Source organism: Rhamphochromis longiceps, linkage group LG17 (assembly GCF_057381845.1).
Source record: "Rhamphochromis longiceps isolate RC_006_pf linkage group LG17, R_longiceps_female_GT1.1, whole genome shotgun sequence".
NCBI lineage: Eukaryota > Metazoa > Chordata > Actinopteri > Cichliformes > Cichlidae > Rhamphochromis > Rhamphochromis longiceps.
Window position 1 is genome coordinate 42,379,998 of NC_140573.1, and position 24,449 is coordinate 42,404,446.

Sequence of the window (24,449 nt, forward strand, 5' to 3'; positions counted from 1 at the left end):
TTATATTTAAATCTAAATGTTAAATCTAAATATTATATTTAAATCTAAATGTTAAATCTAAATGTTAAATCTAAATATTTAGATTTAAATCTAAATGTTAAATCTAAATATTATATTTAAATCTAAATCTAAATGTTAAATCTAAATGTTAAATCTAAATATTTAGATTTAAATCTAAATGTTAAATCTAAATATTATATTTAAATCTAAATCTAAATGTTAAATCTAAATGTTAAATCTAAATATTTAGATTTAAATCTAAATGTTAAATCTAAATGTTAAATGTTAAATCTAAATGTTAAATGTTAAATCTAAATGTTAAATGTTAAATCTAAATGTTAAATCTAAATATTTAGATTTAAATCTAAATGTTAAATCTAAATATTATATTTAAATCTAAATCTAAATGTTAAATCTAAATGTTAAATCTAAATATTTAGATTTAAATCTAAATGTTAAATGTTAAATCTAAATGTTAAATGTTAAATCTAAATGTTAAATCTAAATATTTAGATTTAAATCTAAATGTTAAATCTAAATATTATATTTAAATCTAAATCTAAATGTTAAATCTAAATGTTTAGGCTAACATGCAAATTTATTGCACGGATCAGCGGAAATACCAAAATAAAAGCTTTCCGAAAACCTCCTGTGCAAAAGTGTGCCGGTAGTGGTCAGACACGTTCTCACTCCCAAAGCGTAATAATTTTCGCTAGGTGACAAATTGTCAACATTTTATGCTTTCGGGTACCCAACACGTTCCTAAATTACGGCATCGGAAAAAGGAGAGCACATGAGAACCGTTTGGACTCAATCTACACGTTCGTTCATTTTCTAAAGATCGATTTGGAAAACACTATTTTACGTCATTTAACTGCTAGTAAAGGTTAGGAATAAGGTTATAGTTAGGGATAAGGTTAGGTTTAGGGCTGGAACACATGGCTGGAACGTCTATTATGGCGGGACCGTCATTCCACTGGAATTCAGCCATAACCCGACCATGAGAAAGCACGTCCGGCGATTTAGCTGAAAACATCGGAAGATCCGTTTTGTCGGCCATCCAAAGGTTCAGCAGTAGTGCACTCTTAGCAGCTGCAGTCTCCACTTCACAATCGCTGCAGCACGCTCGTAGGCAAGAAGTGAAGCAGCACATGGCGGGGAGAAGTGAGGAGGAGAACAGACACAATTTTGCACCGGAGGTTTTCGGGAAGCTTTTATTTTGGTATTTCCGTTGATCAGTACAATAAATTTGCATATTAGCCTAAACATTTAGATTTAACATTTAACATTTAGATTTAAATATAATATTTAGATTTAATATTTAACATTTGATGAAAAGTTACAAATATTTTACTAAATGTTGTAAAAAATTACTCGAAAAAATATGTTTTTGTAAGGTTTTGAGCTAAATGTGGAAAAATGTTGCCGTTAATTTCAGCATGTTTCACTTTACAAACGGCGCCCCATATGAACATGTGTGAGAAACGAATGGAAATGAGCGCAAAAGCAGAGGGAGGTGGAATCCGTTCCACTAGTCCGTGCCTTTCTTTGCGCCTGGCTGGTTCTCTCCACCTTTAAAGCAGCTAGAGGGAAGAAAACAGTCGAGAGGGAGGCGACAGCGCAAATACAATGGTCACTGAAACTGCAAAAGACAATCCGAAGGCCGATTATTTCCCACCCGAAGCGAGCGATTGCCCCAACTCTCCCATCTCATTTTCCTCCGAAGACGGCCAGCTAAGCAGGAGGCGCGACACCCAGACCACCAGCGGCAGCATCATCCCGGAGGACAGCGGCAGCATCCAGGCCCTGGTCACCTCATCCGCAGCCGCCGCCAGCATCATGACATCAGGGGAGTTCGTGCAGACCGCTCCCCTGCTGGCGCACAAATCCAAGAGGAGCATGCTGTACAAGGCGCTGTGCTTCCTCCTCCTCATCTTCCAGGGCGGCGTTCTGGATTTCTACCTCATCATCTTCACGGACCTGTACTGGTGCTCGTGGATAGCCACGGACCTCGTGGTGATTTCGGGCTGGGGGATTTTCTTCATGAAGAACGCGCGGAGTAAGAGGGAGCGGGCCTGCGGCTTTCACCAGAAAAGCTCCATTTTCGGCTGCAACCTCGGAGAGTTCACCTACGCCTACCTTGCATGGCTCATCTACGTCATCGCCTGCACCCCTAAGGTGGTGCTCATCCTGGAGACCTCCATCCTGGAGCTGATCACGTTAAAGGTCCCGTTCGGAGCGACCGGCTTCAAAATCGTCATGCTGCTGTCTGCGCCGCTGCTCTTCTGCCTCATCAACTCCATCATCGAGGACCTGAACGGTTCGACGCGGCACCACTCCCAGAGCTGCTTCATGGGCACCTGCCTGGACCTGCTGGACAGCTTCACGCTTGTGGAGATGCTGCTAAGGAACGAGATCCCCACGCTTTATCTTAAATACACCGTGATCTCGGTGTACTTTGTGGCCCTGGCCGTGCCGGTGGTCTGGCTGTACGAGCTCACGGCGTCCGAGCTGCGCTGCAGGTGGCTTTGGGCCCGTTTCTCCACGGGCCTGGTGGTTAATGCGCCCCTGCTGGTGGTCAGGTGTTTCCAGGTCTACATCTACAAGATGCCGGTGTCGGTGTTCATGTTCAAAAACATCTTCTTCTTGGCCTGTAAGCTGCTGGAGCTGCTGGAGCAGTGTGTGGCGTTCCGGGGGGTCCGCAGGCTGGCTGGCGGCAGCAACCCGGCCCAGTTCTCCCACTGCGTGTCCGAGAACGACATGTGTCCGCACGGGTATGTCAATACTCTGGCTGTGGCTCAGTCCTAGAGCCGTGGCGGCCGTCTCTGCCTGTGACGGCAGGACAGACATAGCTGGAACCTGGAAAATCCCAAATACCACCGAGTGTCCGCCTCGGGATGCTGGCTTTTGGATTCACGTCCACGCGATAAGCAAAGCAGGTATCAGGTATCAGACACGCAGGCAACAATAAAATAAGCAGTGCAGATGATGGCATTTAGCTGCTAAATAATAGACAAAAAACAAAACCAATTTTCTAATCAGACTGAAAAAACGAAATCTTATCTCCCGTGGTGAGCTCCTGTTGGGCCTCCCAGCTGCATCTCAACATAAAGTATTATTAAAGGGCCTTGAAGAGGCTGTGTGTTACCACTAACAGAGGTGTCATTCGTGGGAAGACAAGAAAATGTTCAGCATAAAATAAAAAAATGGGGTAAAGGCAGAAGTTCCATCAACTGGAGGCTGTGGAGGCCTAATGTGCTAATTCAGGTCTTTCTGTGTTAGTGGGCCCAAAGGCAGCTACGCAATGATCTCATTATTTCAGTGACTGTGATTTGAAATCTTTATTTCCAAAGCAGCTCCAGGGTCACCAAGCGCTGTCAGACTACAAGCCAGGCTCGACTCGCTAATTAAACCGCAGGGACCACATTTGGCCTTTGTTATCAATCGATGATGCTTACTACCAAACGACTTTGTGATTAATCACATGCAGAGCTGTGAAACAGTATCTGACCCTGATTTCTTTTTTGGTCGCTGTTCGCATGTTTGTCACTTCTCTGTTTCAGATCATCAGACTTTCTGATTCTAATATGATTTAAAAATAACCCGTCTGAATACAAAATGTACTTTTATATGAGGAATGATGATTTTATTTATTGTTGGAAAACGTTAAACCTACCTGGACCTGTGTGAAAAGGGGACTGCCCCCCTAAAGCTAATAACTGGTTGTGCCACTCTTGGCAGCAACAACTGAAATCAAGTGTTTGCAATAACTGCCAGTGAGTTTAACTTCTCTGTGGAGCAACTTTTCCATCAGGACTTACATCGGCCAGTCAAAAAATCTTCATGTTTTTTACCATTTAGAGGTGGACTTGCTGGTGTCCTGCTGCATAAAACCACTGTAGAGCTGAGCATTCCCGGGAAGGTTCACCACTGTGCCAGGTTTTCTTGGTGGACGGCGTTATGGTTTCCCAAAGCCTTTGACATTGTAACCCTGTCAAGCGTCCTTCTTTCACCTGTGTCCTGATGCTTTCCTTGTAGCCTGCGTGACTTTGTCAGACGCCTTCTGTGTAATGGAGTTTTTGATTGAACAGGTCTGACCTGAAACAGGTGAACGTGACAAATATGCAAACAAAAAAGAAACAAGGAAACACTTTAACGAATACTTTTTCACACTGCTGTACACGACGGTTTGTCTGCTTTCAATACAAGTGTGAGCAGTTCTGTTGAATCCGCGGCCATATTGCAGGTGGTGGTGATGTCACACATGTTGCTCAGACGGAGGAGAAAAACACGATATAAGAAACGGCCCGTTTTACACAAATGACTTATTACTTGACAGGATGACGTTATTTTCAGAGCAGCGCGTTCCCATTTATGTTGGAAAGTGGAAATGATGTCGCGTACCTGCCTGTGATAGCAGCTAAACTCGATGAGCTTTCTGCGTTTGGGGCAGACGGCGCTCAACGTAAGAGGTAAACGGATTTTCCAGTTTCTGCCTGGTGTCACCTGTACCAGCCTTACAACGAGCCCTCTTCAGACCAGCCAACAGGTGCTACAGTCAGACACCTGCAGGAGACTCACAACACTGCTGTGTGTGTTCAGCCTACGACCTCCGAGGGACAGCAGCTGGACTGTGCTGAGATCAAACTGCAATTTGAAAACTCCAGATTTAAGTCCTAACGCCGGGCTCTGCTCCACCTAATGTACATTAGTGTTTTCTATCAATGACAGTGATGTCTGCTGGTCGTTAATCGTACTGAAAGTAGAGTAGACTTGTGTGTAAGTTGCTTACAAACCAGCAGTGCCACGACCCCCCCCCCCCGAGGCTTCTGTCAGTATTTTCTTTCACTCTGAGTTCTGACTCTGCAGTTCTCTTGGTCACAAACGGGCAGAGTTCAAGTTCTCCAATAAACAAACAAAACTAAGTAAACAAAAACCCATCAAATCAATGGCGACATTATTTAAAGTTTTAGCCCAGAAAGCTCAGCACTCTGAGCACGTCTGTTTCTAACATACTGAAACTGGTTTCTCCACAAAATCCAATTAAAGGAGAAAAATAATGATTTTTTCAGTATATAGCAGTAATATCGAATTTAGCCACATTATTACAGCTTTGGCGGTGCTCATCAATATTCCTTCAATCTGATTTCAGCTTGTCTCACTATCAGCTGTGGTGCATTTTGGTGTAAGTGCCTCTCAGTGCGTTATGAAACAGCAGGCGACAGCTAAAAACCATAATGCAGTGGTTGGAGTTTAGCCTTCAGCTTTCTATGTGAAGGCTAAACACATGTTTGGTCATTTTTGCATTTCTAGCTCTGTTTGTTAAATTATTCTCTGCCTGGAAGATTCCAGAACCTGAGAAAAGAAAAATGTTCTGGACGTCAGCGTTTCCTTTGCTCTCTGTTCAAAGGCTTCTGTACCTGATACACAGAGTCGGTAAGAAGCTTTAAACAACACGAACATGTGTATGTGTATATAAATGAACTGAATTTGTATGAAAAATTCATGGTTTTCAGAGTGTATATATCATTTTACATAGATGAGACCTGAGGTGGGAGACAGTCTGCATCCAGGTGAAGCTGGGGAGGGCACAGGTATCACGATAAAGTAATTACCCCCTTCCTGATATCTTCATTGGTTTTGGCATATTTATCACACTTAAACATTTCAGACCATTAAGCAGATTGTGATATTAGATAAAGATAATCAGAGTAAATACAACCTAATAACTCGTTGTGCCGCCCTTGGCAGCAAAAACTGCAATCAGGTGTTTGCGACAGCGCCCACGGTTTGAAGAAGTTTGTTTCAGCCACATTGAAAGTCTTTGACGGCATCCACAGGGTGGAGCAGTGTGTCTGTTACACTCTTTGCTGGGTTGAATTATCTGAAGTCATCCAGGTGCTGAAACCCAGAACAGCACACTACCTCCAGCACGTCTGGCTGCTGCATTTCTTTTAAACAAGTGTGTTAATGTTCGGCCAAATTCAACGAGAAGCTTCAAATGTCTCACAGCTTCACAGAATATTATCCCCAAAGTCTTTATTTTATTTATGCTTTAGATAAATGTAACATCAGCCTTTGTTTTATTCCAATTACACGATTGCAGTTCTTGCTGCTGAAGGTGAAACAATCACTTATTTGGGGGGCAGAGGAGGACCTTTGATTCTCTTTTCACTTAATCAGTGAAATTATCTTTAAAAACTGCATTTTGTATTTACTCAGGTGATCTTTATCTAATATTAAGATTTGTTTAATGATCTGAAACATTTAAGTGTGTTAACTCTGCTAATAATAATAATGATGATGATAATAACCCTAATAATAGGACTTCACATTAATAGGACACTTTTACATCAGGTGGCATTACTGACTGACTTTGTCTCTCTCCTCCTTTATGAGCTCGTTGTTCTGTATTTTGCAATCACGTCTGGTAAAGTATTTATTATGTGTGCAATATCCAAGTCTGAGTAATCTGAACATGATTTAGTGCCTATTGCTTTGGAGATGAGTGAACTTTAATGACGACGAGTGTCGGTGTGTCCGTGACCAGTGCGTGCAGCGTAGATGATTGTAGAGGAAAGGCGGCGGCGGCGGCGACGTAACAGAATTATGACCTGTTTGTTTCATTTGGCAGGCAGCAAACATGCTTTGCTTTTTTTCATAATTTCAGTACAGATTAGAAAGATGTTTTGTCAAGAAATGCTTGTTTCTAATGCACTTTGGTTAAATATATCTGTTTACTATATTTAAGATTTTTAGTTTCATTGAGAACAAAAGATTTTATTCAACCTTCTCACAGCAGCTGAAGGAAATTTGAGTGAAACAATACTGACACGTCTGCATGTCCAGCAGCGTGTTACCTCAGCGCTGTCCAACTCTTTACAGGCTGAAGGACAAAGAACATATTGCAAAGCAGACTGATAATGATACCTGTCATGTACCCGGCACAAACGATGGTGTTAAAGCTAAAGCTGTATGAAGGAGTTTAAAGCCTTTGAACTTTCACTTGCAGCACTGATTGTCTGGAGGAAGTTCAAAATGTGCACTTTGCTAAAAAGACGGTTTTACTGACAAACACTTTAAAATGTGTTAAATATGCAAAAAAGTGCAGAAAATGTCCACATTATTTGGCTCGTTCTTCTCAGTGTCTCAGCTCTGCTGTTAGGAAGTGATTTAAACTGAAACTTGTGTAATTTTGTTGCACGAACCCTTAAAAGCAGTTTTCTGTTGTGTTTGTGTCGAGACTGTCTCTCTGCCTTACATATTCCAGATGCTGATGTTGTTATTATATTATATGTGGTATATGGTATGACATTGTCTAAGGCAGAGCATCCAGAGAGAGTAGGGTACACAGACTTTACCAGTGGCCTCCACTCCGGCTCTGAATTTATCTCCACTCAGGGTCTCTCTTACTCCTCCCCCGTGAAGGAATAAGACAGGCTGGATCTGACACATCTAATTGAGTTCAACTGCATTTATATGGCGCCAAATTAACAACAAGTGTTGCCTTAGCATGTTCTTTATATTGTAAGATAAAGACCAATAATACACAAGTTAAAGGGGACTAACCCTCCAGCAGAACCAGGGTGAGGGAGGTGCACAGGAAAACCGATACACCCACGTGGAAGAGAGGCAGAGATGAAAAATAACTAATGATTAAACGCAGAGTGGTGTATTAAAGATGAGCTAAAAAGAAACATTGCATCATGGGAAGCCCCAGCAGCCTTGGCCTATTGCAGCAGGGTTTGGGGTCACCTTAAAGCCTGTCCTTTAAAAGACAGCATTCTCCCCTGGCAAGCAAGGCTGATACGCAATCACCACACTGAATTCTACTCAGTGCTCTCGGAGCTTCCCACCCCAAGAAGGATGGGACGTCATGGCCTGTGACAATCCTTTGTTTCTGCAGGAAATGCTAGTTAGGGTTGTAGGTTCCCTTCAGCTCGGTACTAGTGGCAGCAGTCTGTGTTGCTCCCTACAAAAACTGCCACAGGATTCTTGTCACACTTAAGGGACCTCATAGGGTCATGCTTTACCATGTTCCCTACACCATCTGGTGACCAGCTGGCCCTCTGTGGGATTTGGACAGTGCCGATGGCCTTCCATGAGCCATTTTAGCACCTGTAAATGGTGGAGTCTTTGTGAATAATGAAGCAAAGGCTAGTGGACCACTGTTGTGAGGGTAAACCTTCTTGGTCCCAGGCCCACAACCACGAACCATTCAGGTCCGTGAAGATGAGGTAGAAATCCCTTACTGGGTACCAGGTGGGAATCAAGCTTGCAACTCCCACTGCAAAGGTGTGTAATAATAATGGATTGCATTTATATAGCGAAACCCTCAAAGCACTTTACAATTCCACTATTCATCCACACACTGGAGGAGGCAGCTACAGTTGTAGCCACAGAAGGGAGGCTGCCATCAACACCAGTAGGTGAAGTGTCTTCCCCAAGGACACAACGACCAGGACAGACAGAGCAGGGGATCGAACCGGCAACCTTCCGGTTCCAAGATGAGCTTCCCGACCCCCTGCAGTCTCACCACTACACTACAGCTGCACTGACTTAAGCTGCATCTTATACATACATGTATGTGGGATAAAGAAGGTGGAGAGATAGTCTCTTTACTAAGGGAACTTGGGTTACAATGTAACCAATCGTTCTGTGGGGAGAGGACATTCATCCCGTTAAACTGATTCCAGTTAAACACACGAGTGTAAATGGAGCAGAAACTGGCTGCACTGTACCAGGATCAGTCTGTGATTGCTGCGTCTGCACAGCTGAAGTCCTGTTGGCTGAGACACACATTCAGCTATCTGCAACTGAGAGAAGTTTCATGTTTAGCAGAGAAAAGAAACTTTTGCTCAAATCGTTGATTTTTCTTTTCAATATTATTGTTTTTTAATGAGTGTTCATTGGTGTTTATAGATATCCATAAAATGACAGACATGTTGTTGCCTTGGCTTTGTTTCTTTTATTTGTTTGCTGCTTATCATAGTTTACCATAGTACTCTAAATGATATATTTTATACTATTTTTGTATTGTTTCCTTGTGCCAGTAATCTCTGAAACACTTGCATATGTATACAGTGTTGTTGGAAACGCTCCCTCACAGTGTTTGAGGGGATTTGCACATGAAGCTTGAGACTAATACTTAGCAGGACCATATCTAGATTAAACTAAGCTGACGTGCAGTGGGTCTTTACCTGCATGAACAAGCACAGTTTTACTGAAACTACCAAAGGCTTTAACAGACATGGGGATTCAGAGGAGCTGCTCATGCCACACAAATCGAAATGATTTCTTCTTCTTCTTTAGCCCGTGTGAAAAACAGAGTGTGTGATTTTAACACTCCTGTATCAGAATATACAAGCTTTCCTTTTCTTCGTTTACACAGATGTTGATGAGTTTTACAGAGGGGACCTTACCTGTACTATAAAATTGTGTGCTGTATATCTGTACTGATATAATCCAATCTATGTAGCCAACTCGATGTGTAAGAAGAGTCACGCGGTCGAAACCTGAAATAAATCAGAGGACTTTCAATTAAAAACAACAGAGTGTTTTTTTATTGTGGATTATGTTCAGAAGATGGTGATTGAAAATGTAACACAACAAAGCATCAAGCATAAAATAACATCTGTACAGCAAACAGGAGGAAAAACCATCAGATTTAATTTTCAGGTCCTTCAGAACAAAGACTGAAGCTTCATGATGAAACGTGCTCGTCATTCATAGCTGTGCTGTACACGTGTGAACACTAGCTGAGCAGCATCACGTCACATTACAGTTAACTACTGTACATCAGGCTGGAAATGGAAAATGACCCTTTCTCAAGGGAACAAATACAAGACTCTGATCATCTGAAAATATTCATTGATAATATCGATTTGCCTCCAACTTAAATCACTTCTTGTTTGCCTGGTTTAGGCGTCAGGTAGGCGTGTGTTCAGTTACGCCTGAGAGGGAGCTTATCCAAGCCCCTCCCTCACCCACTGATTCGCCATTAAACTTTTATTCTTGTATGCATTCATCCCTCCATCCCTGATCCTTTTCAGGGTCGTGGGGGTGCTGGAGCCTATCCCAGCTGTCTTAGGGTGGGAGGCGGGGTCCACCCTGGACAGGTCGCCAGTGTGTCGCAGGGCCAACACACAGACAACCATTCGCACTCACATTCACACATATATAGGCATATATACATGTTTAGTGATTTTCCAGAGGCTCTTAAATGTGCCCCTGCTTCCTCTCTGGCCTTTTCAACATGCAGCGAGGAGACAAGCTGACAAACAAAGAGTCTGTGCAGGCAGGGAAATGAAACAAAGTCTACTTCCTGTAAGCAACAATCACACCTGCATAGTGAGCAAAAAAAGCTATTACAAATTCATTTAAACCAAATGCAAATATTTTGTTAAACTCATGCTGTAACTGTTTTCTACAATATCACCCGCTCATGTCCCCACGACAGCTGTCTGGCCTGTCAACAATTAACAACACAAGTTTCAGAGTAACACAAATACACCGTGATCGCTAACAGTCACGCTACAGTGCTGTAATGATTAATGACGCTGCTGTTTTCAGCTGCAGTACAGCTTTAAAAACATCACATTAAATGCATTTTGGATTTTTCTTTGCAGGAACCAAACTCTCAGTAATCCGTGTTCTTTATCTTTGAAAAAGACAACTCCTACACATATTACACAAGCACATTACTGGTCAAGGGTCTTTTGCTTATTGCCAACTTTTAAATGTGGAACTTTCTGGCGTTCCCTGGGATCAGCTGCTGGGAAGTCACTGGTTTGCAAACTCCCCTGTGAATGATTAACACCAAAGAAGAAGCCGACGTGAACAGTCTGCCACAGCAACATCATGTTGCCAGTAAGAAATATCATCAAATATATGTCACACTGTAATGTCAAATTCTTCAAACAGCTCCTTCTGCAGCTTTGCCAAAGCCACCAGTGACTCGTCTTTAGATGGACATTCGTGCTGGGAGGAGTTTTTTGAGCTGTAGCCTTGATCGGAGCCACTGCTTGGTCCTTTTGGCTCCTGAGCCTCGTTCTCCTCTATCTGCACATGCTCAGAGTTATCCATCCCAGAGGGGGGGAAATGCTGCCCGGGAACACTTGTACACGACGATTCTGGAGAATTAAAGTCCAGGGAGTTCGGCAGAGCTTGGCTTCTTTGGTCCAGATAAGCTTGGTTCAGAGATATCAAGGAATCCTCCTCATTATCTTCAGTGGGAATGTGACTAAACGGTTCATCCACAAGGGAGACCCAGTTCTGTCTGGGTGGCGGTGGATTGTTTAAAGCTGGCTCAGCTACGTAGACAGACTCCGTCAGCACGTTCTCCAGGCCGGATGAATGCTGATGTCTGTCTGATGGATTGACTGCAGGTATAAGTTCTATTACTGAGGACAGCTGACTCTCCGGGTTCAGTTCAGGGGTGAGAATGTGAATGCTGCTGCTGTTTTCATTGATTTCCACGTCACGAACATAGACAGGAAACTCATCTCTGATTAGAGGGACACATTCAAGGACGGGAGGAATATGCAGCTGTTCAATGAGCATGTTGGCGTCGTTTAGGACCTCCTCTTCACTAACCACACACTGCTTCTCGAACCAGTCGGGATTTTCAAACTGGTAGGCCTGGAAGGTTTCAATGGCCGTCCTCAGAGCTCTACCAGAGGGACAGTTGAAATATTCATCTGCACCGATTCCCTCAATGTGCTTCACCTGCCCCGGCTGATACTTTTCGATGTCTAAGATGCGGAAGAACAGCTCTTCAAAGTGCTTCATCAGCCTGTATTTCACCGCAATGTCGAAAACCGACGGCACGTCTTTCTCGCTGCTGATGTCATCAAAATAAGCTACCATGTACTTGCCCAGCGTGCCTGCCTGGTGCATTTCTGGCAGAAAGAGGTTGAGAAAAGGAGTGAGCATGTCGTCTGTGGGCGATAGGAGGTCTTCCTTCAGAGTCACTCGTCCCTGACCGCACATGGCCTTCCACTTTGCCTGGACGCCTCGTGAGCACAGCACGAGAATTTTGTCCGAGGGATCTTTCAGCTGCTGCCGCTGCCACTCGAGCCAGCGCAGACGACCCACCATGCCTACCGAGGTGGAGTCGAGCAGGTCTACTAGCACCTTAGTGCCACACTTTGTCTGGAGGAAGGTGCAGAGTTTCAGCACGATGTCCCTGTACAGATGGTGGTCTTGTGAGTAGATGACCAATACTTTGGGCTTTTGTTTGACTGGCTGCACTTCCTGAACTCCCTTTGGTCCTGCACTGACATTAGTTTTCCCTGAAAGTAGAAGAGACCACGAGAGGATCATCAGCAACCGAAGAGCAAAGTTAAACCATAACATTCGTGCACAAATCGATGGAGAGCCACGTCTCCAATCAAAACCTTTGAAGTTAGAACTTGATATAGAACTTAAAGGAGACTAACCTGGCTTCCTGCAGATGGCAAACATAACAGCTGCCATCAGTATACACATCGACACCACTCCCAGGGAAACGAACCCGTAGTGAGGGGCATTATCTGCTGGGAATGCTGTAAGAAGCAGAAATAATTCAACGTGACACCAACAGAGTGAACAGATACCCGAGCTGCAGTAACTGCTCTGTTAGATCGGACTACACAGGCTAGCCTTCGCTCCCCATGTGCTTCAGTGAGCCTCGGCCACCCTGGAACTCACATCATTATACTTGCCAATGTTTCCTGCTGCTAACAACTATGAGGACAAACTCTTCACTTGTCCCCCAAATAGATCCCACCCACTACCTGGTGTGATGATGACTGCTTCTTACGTAGCACGTTTTTACCCTGCCCTAGCTCTCAATACCTTTACACATCTTGCCTCATTCACCTCTTCATACAAGCACTTTTTTCTACGTTTAAGTGCTTTCCATGTAACATTCGTACTCCGACAGATGCAGAAGATGCAACTGCCTGGAGCAGCCAGGCTGGAACTAAAACCCTTCCAATTAGTCAATGACCTGCTCCACCTAGAAACTTTATTTTGGGTAGCTGAGCAATTTTCGCAGTTACTTTGTTCCCAAACCAAACTATTTGGTTACATTTAAGTCAAAATTAAATGGCTGTTAAACCCACTTTTCCTCGTAGATACACAGCTGGTTTGAGTTATAATAGTAGCAACAGTAGCAAGACCAGAGCAAGCATCAGTGAGAACAGATGCAGCACATCATGAGAGGAGGAGGTGGGCTGTAGAGTGAGCAACTGTGGGCAAGCTAAAGCAGCCTAAATGGCACTCCACATGTGTGCGGGGTGGATACGTGCAGAAGCTGAACCCCCATGTGGGCCGAAACGAAACTATGTTTACGGTGTCGTAATGTTCACTAGTGTACGAGCACAGGAAAATGCTGGGAATCAAACCACCGACTTTATCATTACTTTATAAAGTGTTGATCTGACAGAGCGTTCAGCCACCCTCTGACTCAAACGTGATACTGACCTGCAGGACCTTTCGTCACACTGGGGCAAATATTCTGAGTTTTCCTTCGACGGGTACAGTCTTCACCACATTGTGAGAAATAAGGTTTAATCTGCAATAAAGACAGAATGAACTTGTGCACCCAGGTGAAGTGGGATCCTACAGCATGGTGAAGTATTATCAGAATTAAAATAATAATAAATATGATTAAACTAGCATCACTGTGCAGAACAGGCTTGAAAGGTTTTACCTGAACATCAAACTGGCAGCACGATCTCGGCCAACTATCCAGGCTGAATGTTACACTCAGGGTCTGATTCGCCTGAAAACGAGTTTGACCAACATTTAACAAACAACACAGTAAGAACGATGTTCTAGTCATTTGAAGATTTAGATGTTTGATTCACCAAATAAAATTCTGTTATATGTTCATGTTCAGCTTCGTCTTTTTGGAAGTGCATATGCATGAACCTCGTAACGCCAAGTCTGGAGCGTACATTTGATACAGACATCAACCTAAAACCTACATATGCAAATTCATCTTAAATTTCTTTTGTAATAAATGGTACATGATTCAATAAATACTCCAGTTTACAATAAATTATAATTGTCTGGCAATTATTTCATCAGTCGTGCTTTACAAGGTAACATCTATTTGTGACTGTGGTTTACACACGATAAGCAGCCTTTTCTACAAGTGACGCAAAAAAAAAGAAAAATAAATTGCAGAGAGTTTCCTGTACTGAAAAAAATGTGTAAAAACTAGGTTAAGGTACAAAATATAGGCCACTGTGATGACAGTACTGTTGAAATGAAACTGCTAACTGCACACGAACCCTTTGAATACAAAAAAGATTTGAATATGTAGGATGATTCAATTTTATTTATACCAGGTTTCTGTATCGATTTGTTGATCAATTATTAAGTCATGTACTAACAGAGACTTGGAGGAGAGAGACCTGATATTTCATAATCCACATTATTAATCCTTACCTTATTTAAACTGTGTTTATCCTGTTGAGAAGAGCAGCCATTGACAATAACCATGTACTTCTCACACAGGTTGTCAGGGCTGAAGCTGACAGCCAGAGCAGAGTTTCCATCAGCTACAGTGACCTGACTCAGACTGATGTTAGGCTGCCACAGACTTCCTGTTAGCAGACGACAGGACAGACGTGCTTTATAAGATTTACTTACTCTCACGGGCATTTAGAGGTTCTGTCAGTGACGTACCTCTCTCTATGCAGAACTGTGTGTTCGTCATTTCTGGATCTTCACAATCTGAGTAAACCAAAAACAGTTTCATAAAATCAATTACAGAAGATCGTCTAAGAGCTTCACGAGTCTAAACCTGCCCTGGGACATACTTCTGTATGAATTCTGTATTTGAAAAGATCTTTATGATGAAAACGAAAAAGGATCACATCCCTTTGTCTCAAACACCTTGTACATTCAAGTGTCTTCAGGATATCTGCGGCGTGAGTTTCCCAACCAGTCTATATGTGATTTATGGAAAGGAGAGGGTGTGTCTGCACACACAGCTGGGCCTCTGATAAGTATTTAGTCCAGCTAATCATTCGAATGATTGTATAGGTTCACAAAATAACAGCAAGAAAACATCTGAACAAAAATGAATAAACAGATAATCCCAAACAACTCCGAGAAAAACAAACAGGAACAACCAAACACTGGTTCTGAATTCAACTCACGAGGAACTAGGAGGTTTTTCCTGATGTCGTAGCTGCTGTGGTGCAGTTCTGGTTTGGGTATGTTGAAGACAGAGACCTGGTAGCTCTGCCCCGGATCCAGCACCAGCATATCAGCTGAGAATGACCACTGAAAGCCAAGAACAACGCTGAGCGTCAGGAGCACACATGTGAAACCTTTGCACCAGTATGAATGCCACTGCGGGACACGCTGGTGCATGTTTGATCGAACCTCACTCACACAGTGGGACGTTCTGAGCGTGATGGGTATAATCGGTGACATGAAAAAAATGTATATGGACCTATGTAGTAGTTTTCTGCCAATGGCTGCTTGAAACAACGCAGTACTTCACAGTACAGAAATCCTCGCTCATTTTTAATAATATCGATTTATTGGATATTTTTTGTATTATTTGTAATGATGAAAAAAGACATGTTCAGTTTAATGAACTTTAGCTGAGAGCTTTGCTAAACTTTGGTAAATTTTCTCCATCATTGCAACCGAGCAAATGTGTTGTTATGATAGTGGAGGACAGAGGATCCAGACAGCGTCAGCACAGGGATGATGCTGCGGTGCGCAGTGGTTATATCAGCAGTTCCTTTACAGGTTAAAAGTTTGCATTGAAAACAACCATCATGTTCTCCGTGTACGTTTATCCTTTGTAGTTGACTTTTATTCAGAAATCATTTGGTCAGAGCTCAGTAAACAATCATTCATTGAAGCTGAAGCTTTGTCTGCATGAAATGTTGCTAACTGCAGGGATCCAGTTACATCTACAAATAACAACACTGAAAACCACACTCACCTTTTCTCCTGATGGACTCCTCATCGCGAGTTCGTTTTTGAACGAATATCGAACACACAGGTTCTGATTGGTGGATTCCACCAGAACATGAAGCTCGGTGGCTTTTAGGAAATGGATGCTACCTGGAGGTGAATATAGCAGAAAATATTCAGGTAAGGCCGAGAAACACGAGGCGGTGAAAAACAAACAAAAACACGCCCACATTATCTTAACCTGGAGTAAACGCCAAGAGCGTGCAAACGCGCATTTTTATCATTAATCTTCTTTTTCTTTTCCAAATAGTTTTAGTTTAAGTTTGTTTCCTGATATCTTATCAGATTTGTTTTTACTATTTGTGAAACAAAGTGTGATAAAAATCTTTCAAGGGGTTGACTCAATTTGACTTTTTAACACGTTTTATTTTATTTATTTATTTATTTATTTTGTTGTTGTTTATGCTATTTGTATGTGTACAGCACTTTGTGAACTCTGGTTTTATGTTAAAGTGCTTTATAAATAAAGATGGAAAACAGCCACGTTATAAGTAACTGTCCTGACTTAAATCACCATCATCAGTTTTAAAATCAGGGATTGTTGAAAAACTGATGGATCTGAGTGTTTTCATGTCTCTGATGTGTTGGTTTTCATGTATGTACTGTTGTACATGATCATCCCCGCAGACTCACTCACCATCATCCTTTAACTTCCAACTAGCCTCTAGCACTGGCTGCAGGAGTCCTGCCTCGTCTGGCCTGACGTCCACTGACACCTGCAGGTCCTCTGGATTGCTGGGAGTGTAATCATGAACTTTCAGCCACCGCTTGTCCAGACAGTTAGCTGCAAACGCACACGCACACAGAGAACAGCCAGTGTCATTGTCCCATTAGCAAAGGTTTTTAGTTTAAGCGATTGTGTTCATTGTTCGTCTCTCTTTTTGTTGCTGTGTTTCAGCACTGTGTTTGTTACTTCCTGGTATATTACAGCACGACATCACAAATGACTCTTCCCAAATGTAATATTAGTGCATTTAAAGAATATCTTTTTGTTTGATTGTTTTCCAAATTCTTGTTGTCTTCCTCTGTCAGCAGTGGCTGCGCTGTCTGAACCAGGGTCAAACCAAGAAATCTGAGCAACAGCAGTGAGAGGAAGACTGAAGAATCCACTCACTTTCACGAACTTCACAATTCAAATCCTGGAGAGGAAAAGATGGACAAAAAGAGAACATCAGTAAGGAGACGTGTAGTATTCAGTATTATAAAATGCTTTCCATCAGCTCCTCTGTAGGAGCCTATTTAAGGTCCTATCAGTGCACCTGTAGGGACTTTACTCTCTTTCTTTTTTTTATTTGAAGAGGAGTCACATGAACATAATGTTTACAACAACTGTTACAAAATTATTCAGCAAACAGCAGTTTGAATGCCCGGATGTTCTATTTCAAGTTGATAGATATTAGAGCTGTACAACGCTGTGCCTCATACACGACACAGGAACACTGCTTATCTGATAAACAGCGCTCAACCAGAACGTTGAACAGCTGTCAATCATTAGCATTGTGGGCTGTTACCAGCTAAACTGTAACCAGCTAAACTGTAACCAGATAAACTGTAACCAGATAAACTGTAACCAGATAAACTGTAACATTGTTCTTCGCTACACAAACACTAAAGAAAAGAAAAAAAGATCCGCAAAAGTTTAAACACGACGTTACTTAAACATTGATCATTACATAGCTCAGTCCTGTGACTGCGCCTTCACTCGTTATAGAATCAAATACAGGTGCGAGGACTACACTCCAAGTAAGACACTCAGTTAAATGAATTACGAACAGTGCTCATAGTTTTATTTTAAAATCCTTGTTTAGAGAAAAATTGGCCTTAAACAAAATGTAGCTCAAAACTATGTAAGGAACAATAATCTTATGTAAAGAAGTCAAAAATATCGAATTCTTTAAAAAGACAAACTTTCTTTCGCTACCAGGAAAACTCAAAGTTTCTTTTCAAGTTTGTCTAAAATTATTTTCATAACGTACACAAACAGGAAGAGGAAGTATCTGTTGTGTTCGGCAAACTTGGAGCCGCTCTACTGTAAAACCTTTCTCACCTGTCGAGAGCACTTGAGACGTCCGGATAAAATCCTGAGCGTGGTCGACAGCGACACACACGTTAACAGCAGCAGCGCTCGATGGAGGCTCATTTTCACCTTTCAAATGAACAACAGTCCGCTGATTCAGAGACACACTGCTCTGTCGACAGTGAAGGAAAACCCCCGACAGGGTGTAACTGGCGTTGGGCTGGAAAACTTCCTGCTCGATGTGACACAACCTGCTCAATTTACAGTAAGTTACTAAATGCTACCTTCAGGACCCGTGGGAATTTAGACTACTATTCTGTTGACTCTGACGAGATTGACTATGAAATAATGGATGGATGGATAATTCAAGAAGCACTTCAGATGATTCGTCTATTCGTTTTTTCCGAATCACGCACGGTGAACGATGAGCCGAGGCTATGGTCGGGATTTTTAAATGACTGAGCCCATCACGCTCGTTCAATTTAAAGAAACGCCTCAACATTTACATTAAACTTGAACTTGCACATTAACACTGTGCAATACAGAGACAGCAGTAAATGATGGAACAGCCTCAGTGCGCAACGTTCATAGATGTTTCTAGTGTAAAGAATTCAGCCTCCCACAAAGGGTACCTGGTTCTCCCATTTTTCTCACTGACATTGAACGAAACATCAATTTTCCGTCCTCTTCCTCGTTCTGAGGCTTCGTTACTTCGTTACTGTCGTTACTCACAAAGGCTCAAAGCAGCGTCGTGGGAAGGGCCTTGAAGTTCGCGGTGTCGGGGGCGGGACCACGAAGGTGTAACGTGCACCGTCACATGTGAATGTAACTCGGTATTATGTCGGCTGCTCACAGCAGACGAGAACAAACAGCCAGAATTAAATCGTGAACTGATCCGCACAGCCGAGAGAAATAGGCTTACTCAAAGATTTTGACGCAGATGCCACAATAATTAAATCCCGCAGGGCCGTGTTTACACATCCTGCCACGAGAGCAATCTCAGAGGAACAAGTTAGTAAGCCATCAGCTGAACAGTGAACCGACTCCGCAGGGTGGGCTGACGGTCCCCTCAATGATGTTCGTCATCGGTCAGCTGCGCTGGGGTACATTCACCACCAGAGCTGGATCAAGGTTCCTTTATTTAGCATGTTTTTAAATGAACTTTGTACAAGTTGTACAAAATATACACTATAAACAGCATAATAAAAGCCGAGGTCTCAACCAGACCTGAGAGCAAGAACAAATAGGGTTTTTTTAGGAGACTGGGCAGATCTTTGGAACAGCTTAAAATTAAATCTGGAGCCTCCACTGAAAAGACTCCATCGCCTCTGCTTTTAAGCCTGGATCTCAGAGTCTGCGGGAGCAGCTGGTTCATAGTCCGCGGTGCTCTGGTAGGATTATAGGGTTTCAAAAGTTCTGGCATCAAATCATTGATACTCTTAAAAACAGATAATACCATTTCAAACTGGATCCTGAAAGAGACCGGAAGCTAGTGTAAGGAGGCCAGTAGGGGAGAGAGGAGTGACATGTGCCAGTTTTACTTTAAAGCCAGAACATGACAGTAATGCTTCCAACTAAAATATGTTCATATATTCAGGAATCTGTGGGAACGATCAGTTTGGATGTGAAACACAGTATTTAACTAATTTAACGCTTTGGAGAGAATATCTTTGGCTAAACTGTACAATTGATTACTAAAGTAAAACAGTATATTTTGATGTCATAAACAGTAATGCTGTATAAAAGCTGGACAAACTGAATCCAAAATTGCTTCTCTAAGGTTTATTTAAAGATCATTTACAACATCAAAGGTAATTTGATACAAGCCTTGTGCGCCACATGAGCACACGTTCAGAACAAATTTAAATTCAAAAGAAAATGAAATTAGCTGTAATTGTCTTCACAGGTGTGACCTAGTTCATAACATCCCACTGAAATATTTATTAATGTTTCCTATTACTTCTTCTTAATAAATGTACACTTACCCCAGCCTGCACGTGCCTCTTTGATCCAGCTTGCAGAGACATCAGTGTCATTCCTTTGTATGTGCTTAAATACCATAAACTGGCTTTTGAGTTTGCTCAAAGTGATGAACACATAAAGGATGCTGGTGCCTTTATATGTGCTGTCAGCTCTTTGATTGGCAGGTCCAGATCTCTGAGATCCTCGTTTCTTTTTTTCCTCCATCTGTCATTTTCACGTCATCCCGCACATGTTCATCTTCCTCGCACCTGACCAGCGGACTTCCCCTTCTTCACTGCTCTGACCGAGTGAGCGGCAGCCCTGCCTGTCCTCACTGTTATAACTCCATGGCATGATGGTCTATTTCTAATAATATGTTTAAAGTATTCATAAGTTGGGGTGAGTTGTGCCACAACAGACAGGCCAGCTGACAGGTAAGGCTGAGGATGTGTTTGCTGTAATGTCACTGAGGACACTGGTTTCCTGTCAGAAATGAATATTGCTCCAGTATGGAAGAAATGGTGAAACACTGTGTGTGAGACAGGAAAAATATCATCGTCAAACACGTTTCGATGATGTTGTTGATTTCATTGAAAGAAAGTGTACAGTTTCCACTCCTGCCTGAGAAGCCAAGTAAGTGAAATAAACTGGACACATCTCAAACTGCACAGAGAAAAGCCCGACTGAAGGAGAAAGGTGTTTGTCTTGGATATTTATATCTGTAGGTAATAAAACCACAGGAGCAATGGTGAGGGGCCTGATCACTCATGGACCACTAAGAGAAGGCTATGAACTGGGGACCAGTGACCCCACCATTAGAGTTGACCAAATCTCTGTTGCTCACATAGAATTGTGGGTGAAGCATTACATTCATGACTTCAGTGCATCTATTGTGCAATTAGGACGCTGTGGGAGGAACCACTTTGCCAACATTATTGGCTCATTAGTGCAAATTCTGCTGCCAGGAAAATGATTTCTCCCTGCGTTACTTGTAGATGGTCCACATCTGTAAACAGATCTCTCCCTGTCTACAGATGTGGCTGTTGATGTCTTTGGCCCATTTGAGGTAAAGATGAGTTGCAGGTTTGTTAAAGGTCATAGAGTTATTTTCACTTGTATGTCCAGTAAAGCAGAGCATTCGAACACACTTATTCATTGAATACCAGTTCTTGTATCCATGCACTGTGCAGACTGATTGCTAGAAGAGACCAAGTATCCCACTTCAGGTTAGACAACAGATACTCCTGCTGCTCTGCGTTATGGTGGGAAAGGCTCAATCGCACAGTCAGGACTGTGCTGAGTGCTTCATCAGCAAAGGATGAATGACTTCTAGCTCACACAAAGTGATCCGCTGCTCTTCAAGCCAGAGTTTACTGTCTAATACATGCAGTACCAATCCTATCCAGCAAAGGGGAGTGATGTCCTGCACCGTGCAAGACTTTGCTGGCCATTCTCCATAATCGTTACCTTCATTTTTGTGATGTTGACGATGAAGATCACGACAGCAAACACAAAAATGTCTTTCAGTGTTTTATTGTGAAATGATCCACTTCTACAAACATCTTTAAATTTTAAAGCAAACGCATTAAAAGTCTAAAACGTGAGGCAGTGTTAAAAAAGTCCAACTATAAATTCATACTTTTTGATTTGTTGTTATGAGATGATTAAATGGCGTAACAGAGAATACATGTAACACAACGTAATTACAAAATAAAAGACAGTTAACTTGTTGTATAGATGTGTAAGCAGGTTGGAAACAGTTTAGTTTAGAAGTGGGAGGCAGTTACCGTCCTCACATTTCCTGTAGCCAACATCACAGGGACTGTCCCTGGATACGTTTTTGGACACAGTTACATCATTGTTGCAGATCATTAAATGCAAATATTCAGTTTACAATCAAAGCAATTCATCCAATATGCAAATCATTTAAATATCCACTACATATATGTGAATCAGTCGATTGATTGATTGATTGATTCAATCAACAAGTATCATGAGAAGCAAATGAAGTAACCTCAGTGTGTAATGCATCGGTGTGTTGACTGAATCTTATAACTAAGGCTTCACTAAGATTATGGACTCGAGCTCCAGACATGCATATGTGCACATAATTATGAAGCAATGGACACTTTCAAATAAAACAAGAAGTAACATCATTCATTATTATAATTAACAAAAATCCACAAATGACTAATAAACTGTTAAATATTTAAACTGTCATTGTCTCCCTTTGGCGCTGTTATCGGATTGATTGATTTCACATAGTTTCATACAAATCACAGTTTAGATGCAGTAACAATAATCTGCCTGACGACAGCGCACACTGATGGAGGTTCGTCCCGGTCAAGCTGACGTTCAGGCTGAATCAGACAAATGATCCTGCGTTGCTGTCTCACACTTTCACTACGAACGCTGACCAACCACCACTGTCCTTTTGCCATGTGTGTTGTTGTATTTCTGCACAACACTACGGGGTGATTATAAATGTAAAAGAGTAAAACATACAGGAGAAAAGTTGCTGCAATATCATTCTGCAAAGCGATGAATGTTTGCTGTAGCCCGATAGCAGCAGGTCATTATAGTTTGTATTGCACGAGATGGGTAGTAGCAGAAGCTGCTCTTTAGTAATAATATAAAGCTCTTCTGATTTCATGATAAAGGAAAAAACGGTGCTATGGAGCGCAGGCGTGTCAAAACAGCAAAGGTCCTTATTGAAACTCCCAGTCAGGGTTGGGTTCATCTTCCAGCCCATCAGAGGATCACACAGCTGGAAGTCTCTGCACTGCTCAACACACAAACGTTTTCAAGTCACATTCAGTCACACATAATGACATTATTTGACTTCTATATAACAATCTTAAATATGATCCACCTATCTGTGATAATCAGCTGTGTACCACAGGCCTCCAAGCTGGCTGTAGTTAAACCTTTACTAAAAAAACATCAGGAGCTGGAGCTGCTGAAGGTTTCTCGCTGTTAAGACAGAGTATGGAGCGCGGGCTCACATGGTGTCATAGGGTTGTTGGGGTTTCTCTGTTTTCTTTGTATTATTGTGGGGTCTTTACGTTATAATATACAGCACATTGAGGCAATATATATCTATATAAATAAAACTGAACTGAACGAAGTAAAACATTGAAAATAAATGGTTGTAAAACTGGAAGCCGTGTGCATCGGGTCCTTTGTGTGCTTCTGTTCATGAATGTAACAGATTTGTAACATTTTTCCTTTCTCTGGATTGATTTGGAGTTTTCAGCGGTCATGGCCTGCCTCACATCCACGTCACTTCTCATGGAATAACAAGGGAACAGGCCCCGCCTTTCCATCAGTCTGTAAATACTAAATTAGTGTAATTACACTTTTGTTCAAAGCACTGAAATAAAACTGAAAGTCTGCTTTTCAATCATATTGATATTTTGTTGTAAAAGCTACTGAGGCGGTGTGTACAGATAAAAGTGTCGTTGTCGTCGTCCGTGTACTACTGGAAAAAACCATCCCACCTCTGCTCTGAAGCATCAGACGGCTTCATCCTCTTGGGGGCGCTGTACTCCTGCTCAACTGGAGGCTCCTGAGGAAGCTCACTGATCTCAGCAGTGAGCTGAAAAAAGCAGCAGAGGAACAAACAGAAGACAGGAGCTTAAATTTGTAGCTGCAAACTTGTGTGATGTAAAAATGACTAAACAGGCAGCAATCAAGATTTGAGCTTAAGAAGAAACATCACTCATTTATTAATTAATCATCACCATTTGAAAATATCAGGATTAATATTTAAACTTTAAACGTAGTCACATTTTATTCATGTTTTATTTTGAACAACACATTTAACCAAAAACATATTAGTGAAAACATCGTGATACGGGGATGCTGTGGTTTGTTATTATTAAACGTAAAATGAATTCACATAATAATCAATGATGATGATGATGATGATGTGGCAGTCGGCAGAGCTCAGTAGAAGCTGGACGAGGTAGACGAGTTAAGAGACTAAACATCAAAGAAATTCTGCTTCGTATACGTCCACTTAGAGCTGCCGCTCCTGCCAGCTGTGGGCCAGCTGTGGGTCAGCTGTGGGCCAGCTGTGGGTCAGCTCCCAGCCGCTGGGCGTTTCCACTGTATACACGCCGCTTACACTCAGTTGCAGCGTGTCACCAAAAGATGGCCCCTCCTTCGCAAAAACGTTGACTTTTATAGTTTCACGTTCCTTCTCTTTCATTCTTTTCCATAGTGGACTCACATCTGTGAGAAGCTGGCAGTGTTACACTTGCTTCAAAACGCCGTGTGGGCGTGGACGTGATGTGTGGTGATTGGTGCACATGTATGTAGGTTTAATGATTCATTTTAAACGTATTCAAATAAATGACAAAGGGAACGTACTAAGATCAGAGGCAGGCATGACTGTGATTGTCACTGCTGTGACTGTTCATTTATTTAAAGGGGCAGCAAGTAAATGCTGAGAATTACCAACAGCTTTAAATGCATC

General features: G+C 42.2%; 3 protein-coding genes across 3 annotated transcripts in view; 1 reads left to right on the forward strand and 2 right to left on the reverse strand.

Annotated features, from left to right (window-relative positions):
* Nucleotides 1-1,457: 1,457 nt before the first annotated feature.
* tmem121b (transmembrane protein 121B) lies at nt 1,458-7,417 on the forward strand. The gene has a single exon (XM_085386459.1). The coding sequence runs from the start codon at nt 1,630-1,632 to the stop codon at nt 2,806-2,808; it is 1,179 nt and encodes a 392-aa protein (XP_085242585.1). The 5' UTR covers nt 1,458-1,629; the 3' UTR covers nt 2,809-7,417.
* A 2,138-nt stretch (nt 7,418-9,555) lies between these two features.
* il17ra1a (interleukin 17 receptor A1a) lies at nt 9,556-19,228 on the reverse strand. The gene is made up of 11 exons (XM_085386458.1): nt 18,038-19,228; nt 17,105-17,129; nt 16,628-16,774; nt 15,959-16,080; nt 15,156-15,282; nt 14,680-14,727; nt 14,440-14,597; nt 13,697-13,768; nt 13,468-13,558; nt 12,441-12,545; nt 9,556-12,293 (listed from the first exon to the last, which is right to left on the reverse strand). Exons 1-11 carry the CDS (start codon nt 18,128-18,130, stop codon nt 10,894-10,896), a joined length of 2,388 nt encoding a protein of 795 aa, XP_085242584.1. The 5' UTR covers nt 18,131-19,228; the 3' UTR covers nt 9,556-10,893.
* A 2,258-nt stretch (nt 19,229-21,486) lies between these two features.
* arhgef39 (Rho guanine nucleotide exchange factor (GEF) 39) overlaps nt 21,487-24,449 on the reverse strand; it is a 72,318-nt gene continuing 69,355 nt past the window's right edge. The window contains exons 11-12 of the mRNA XM_085386437.1: nt 23,470-23,567; nt 21,487-22,751 (exon numbers count right to left, since the gene is read on the reverse strand). Of these exons, the coding sequence (XP_085242563.1) occupies nt 22,721-22,751; nt 23,470-23,567 (129 nt within the window). The 3' untranslated portion in view covers nt 21,487-22,720. The remainder of the gene's footprint in view (nt 22,752-23,469; nt 23,568-24,449) is intronic.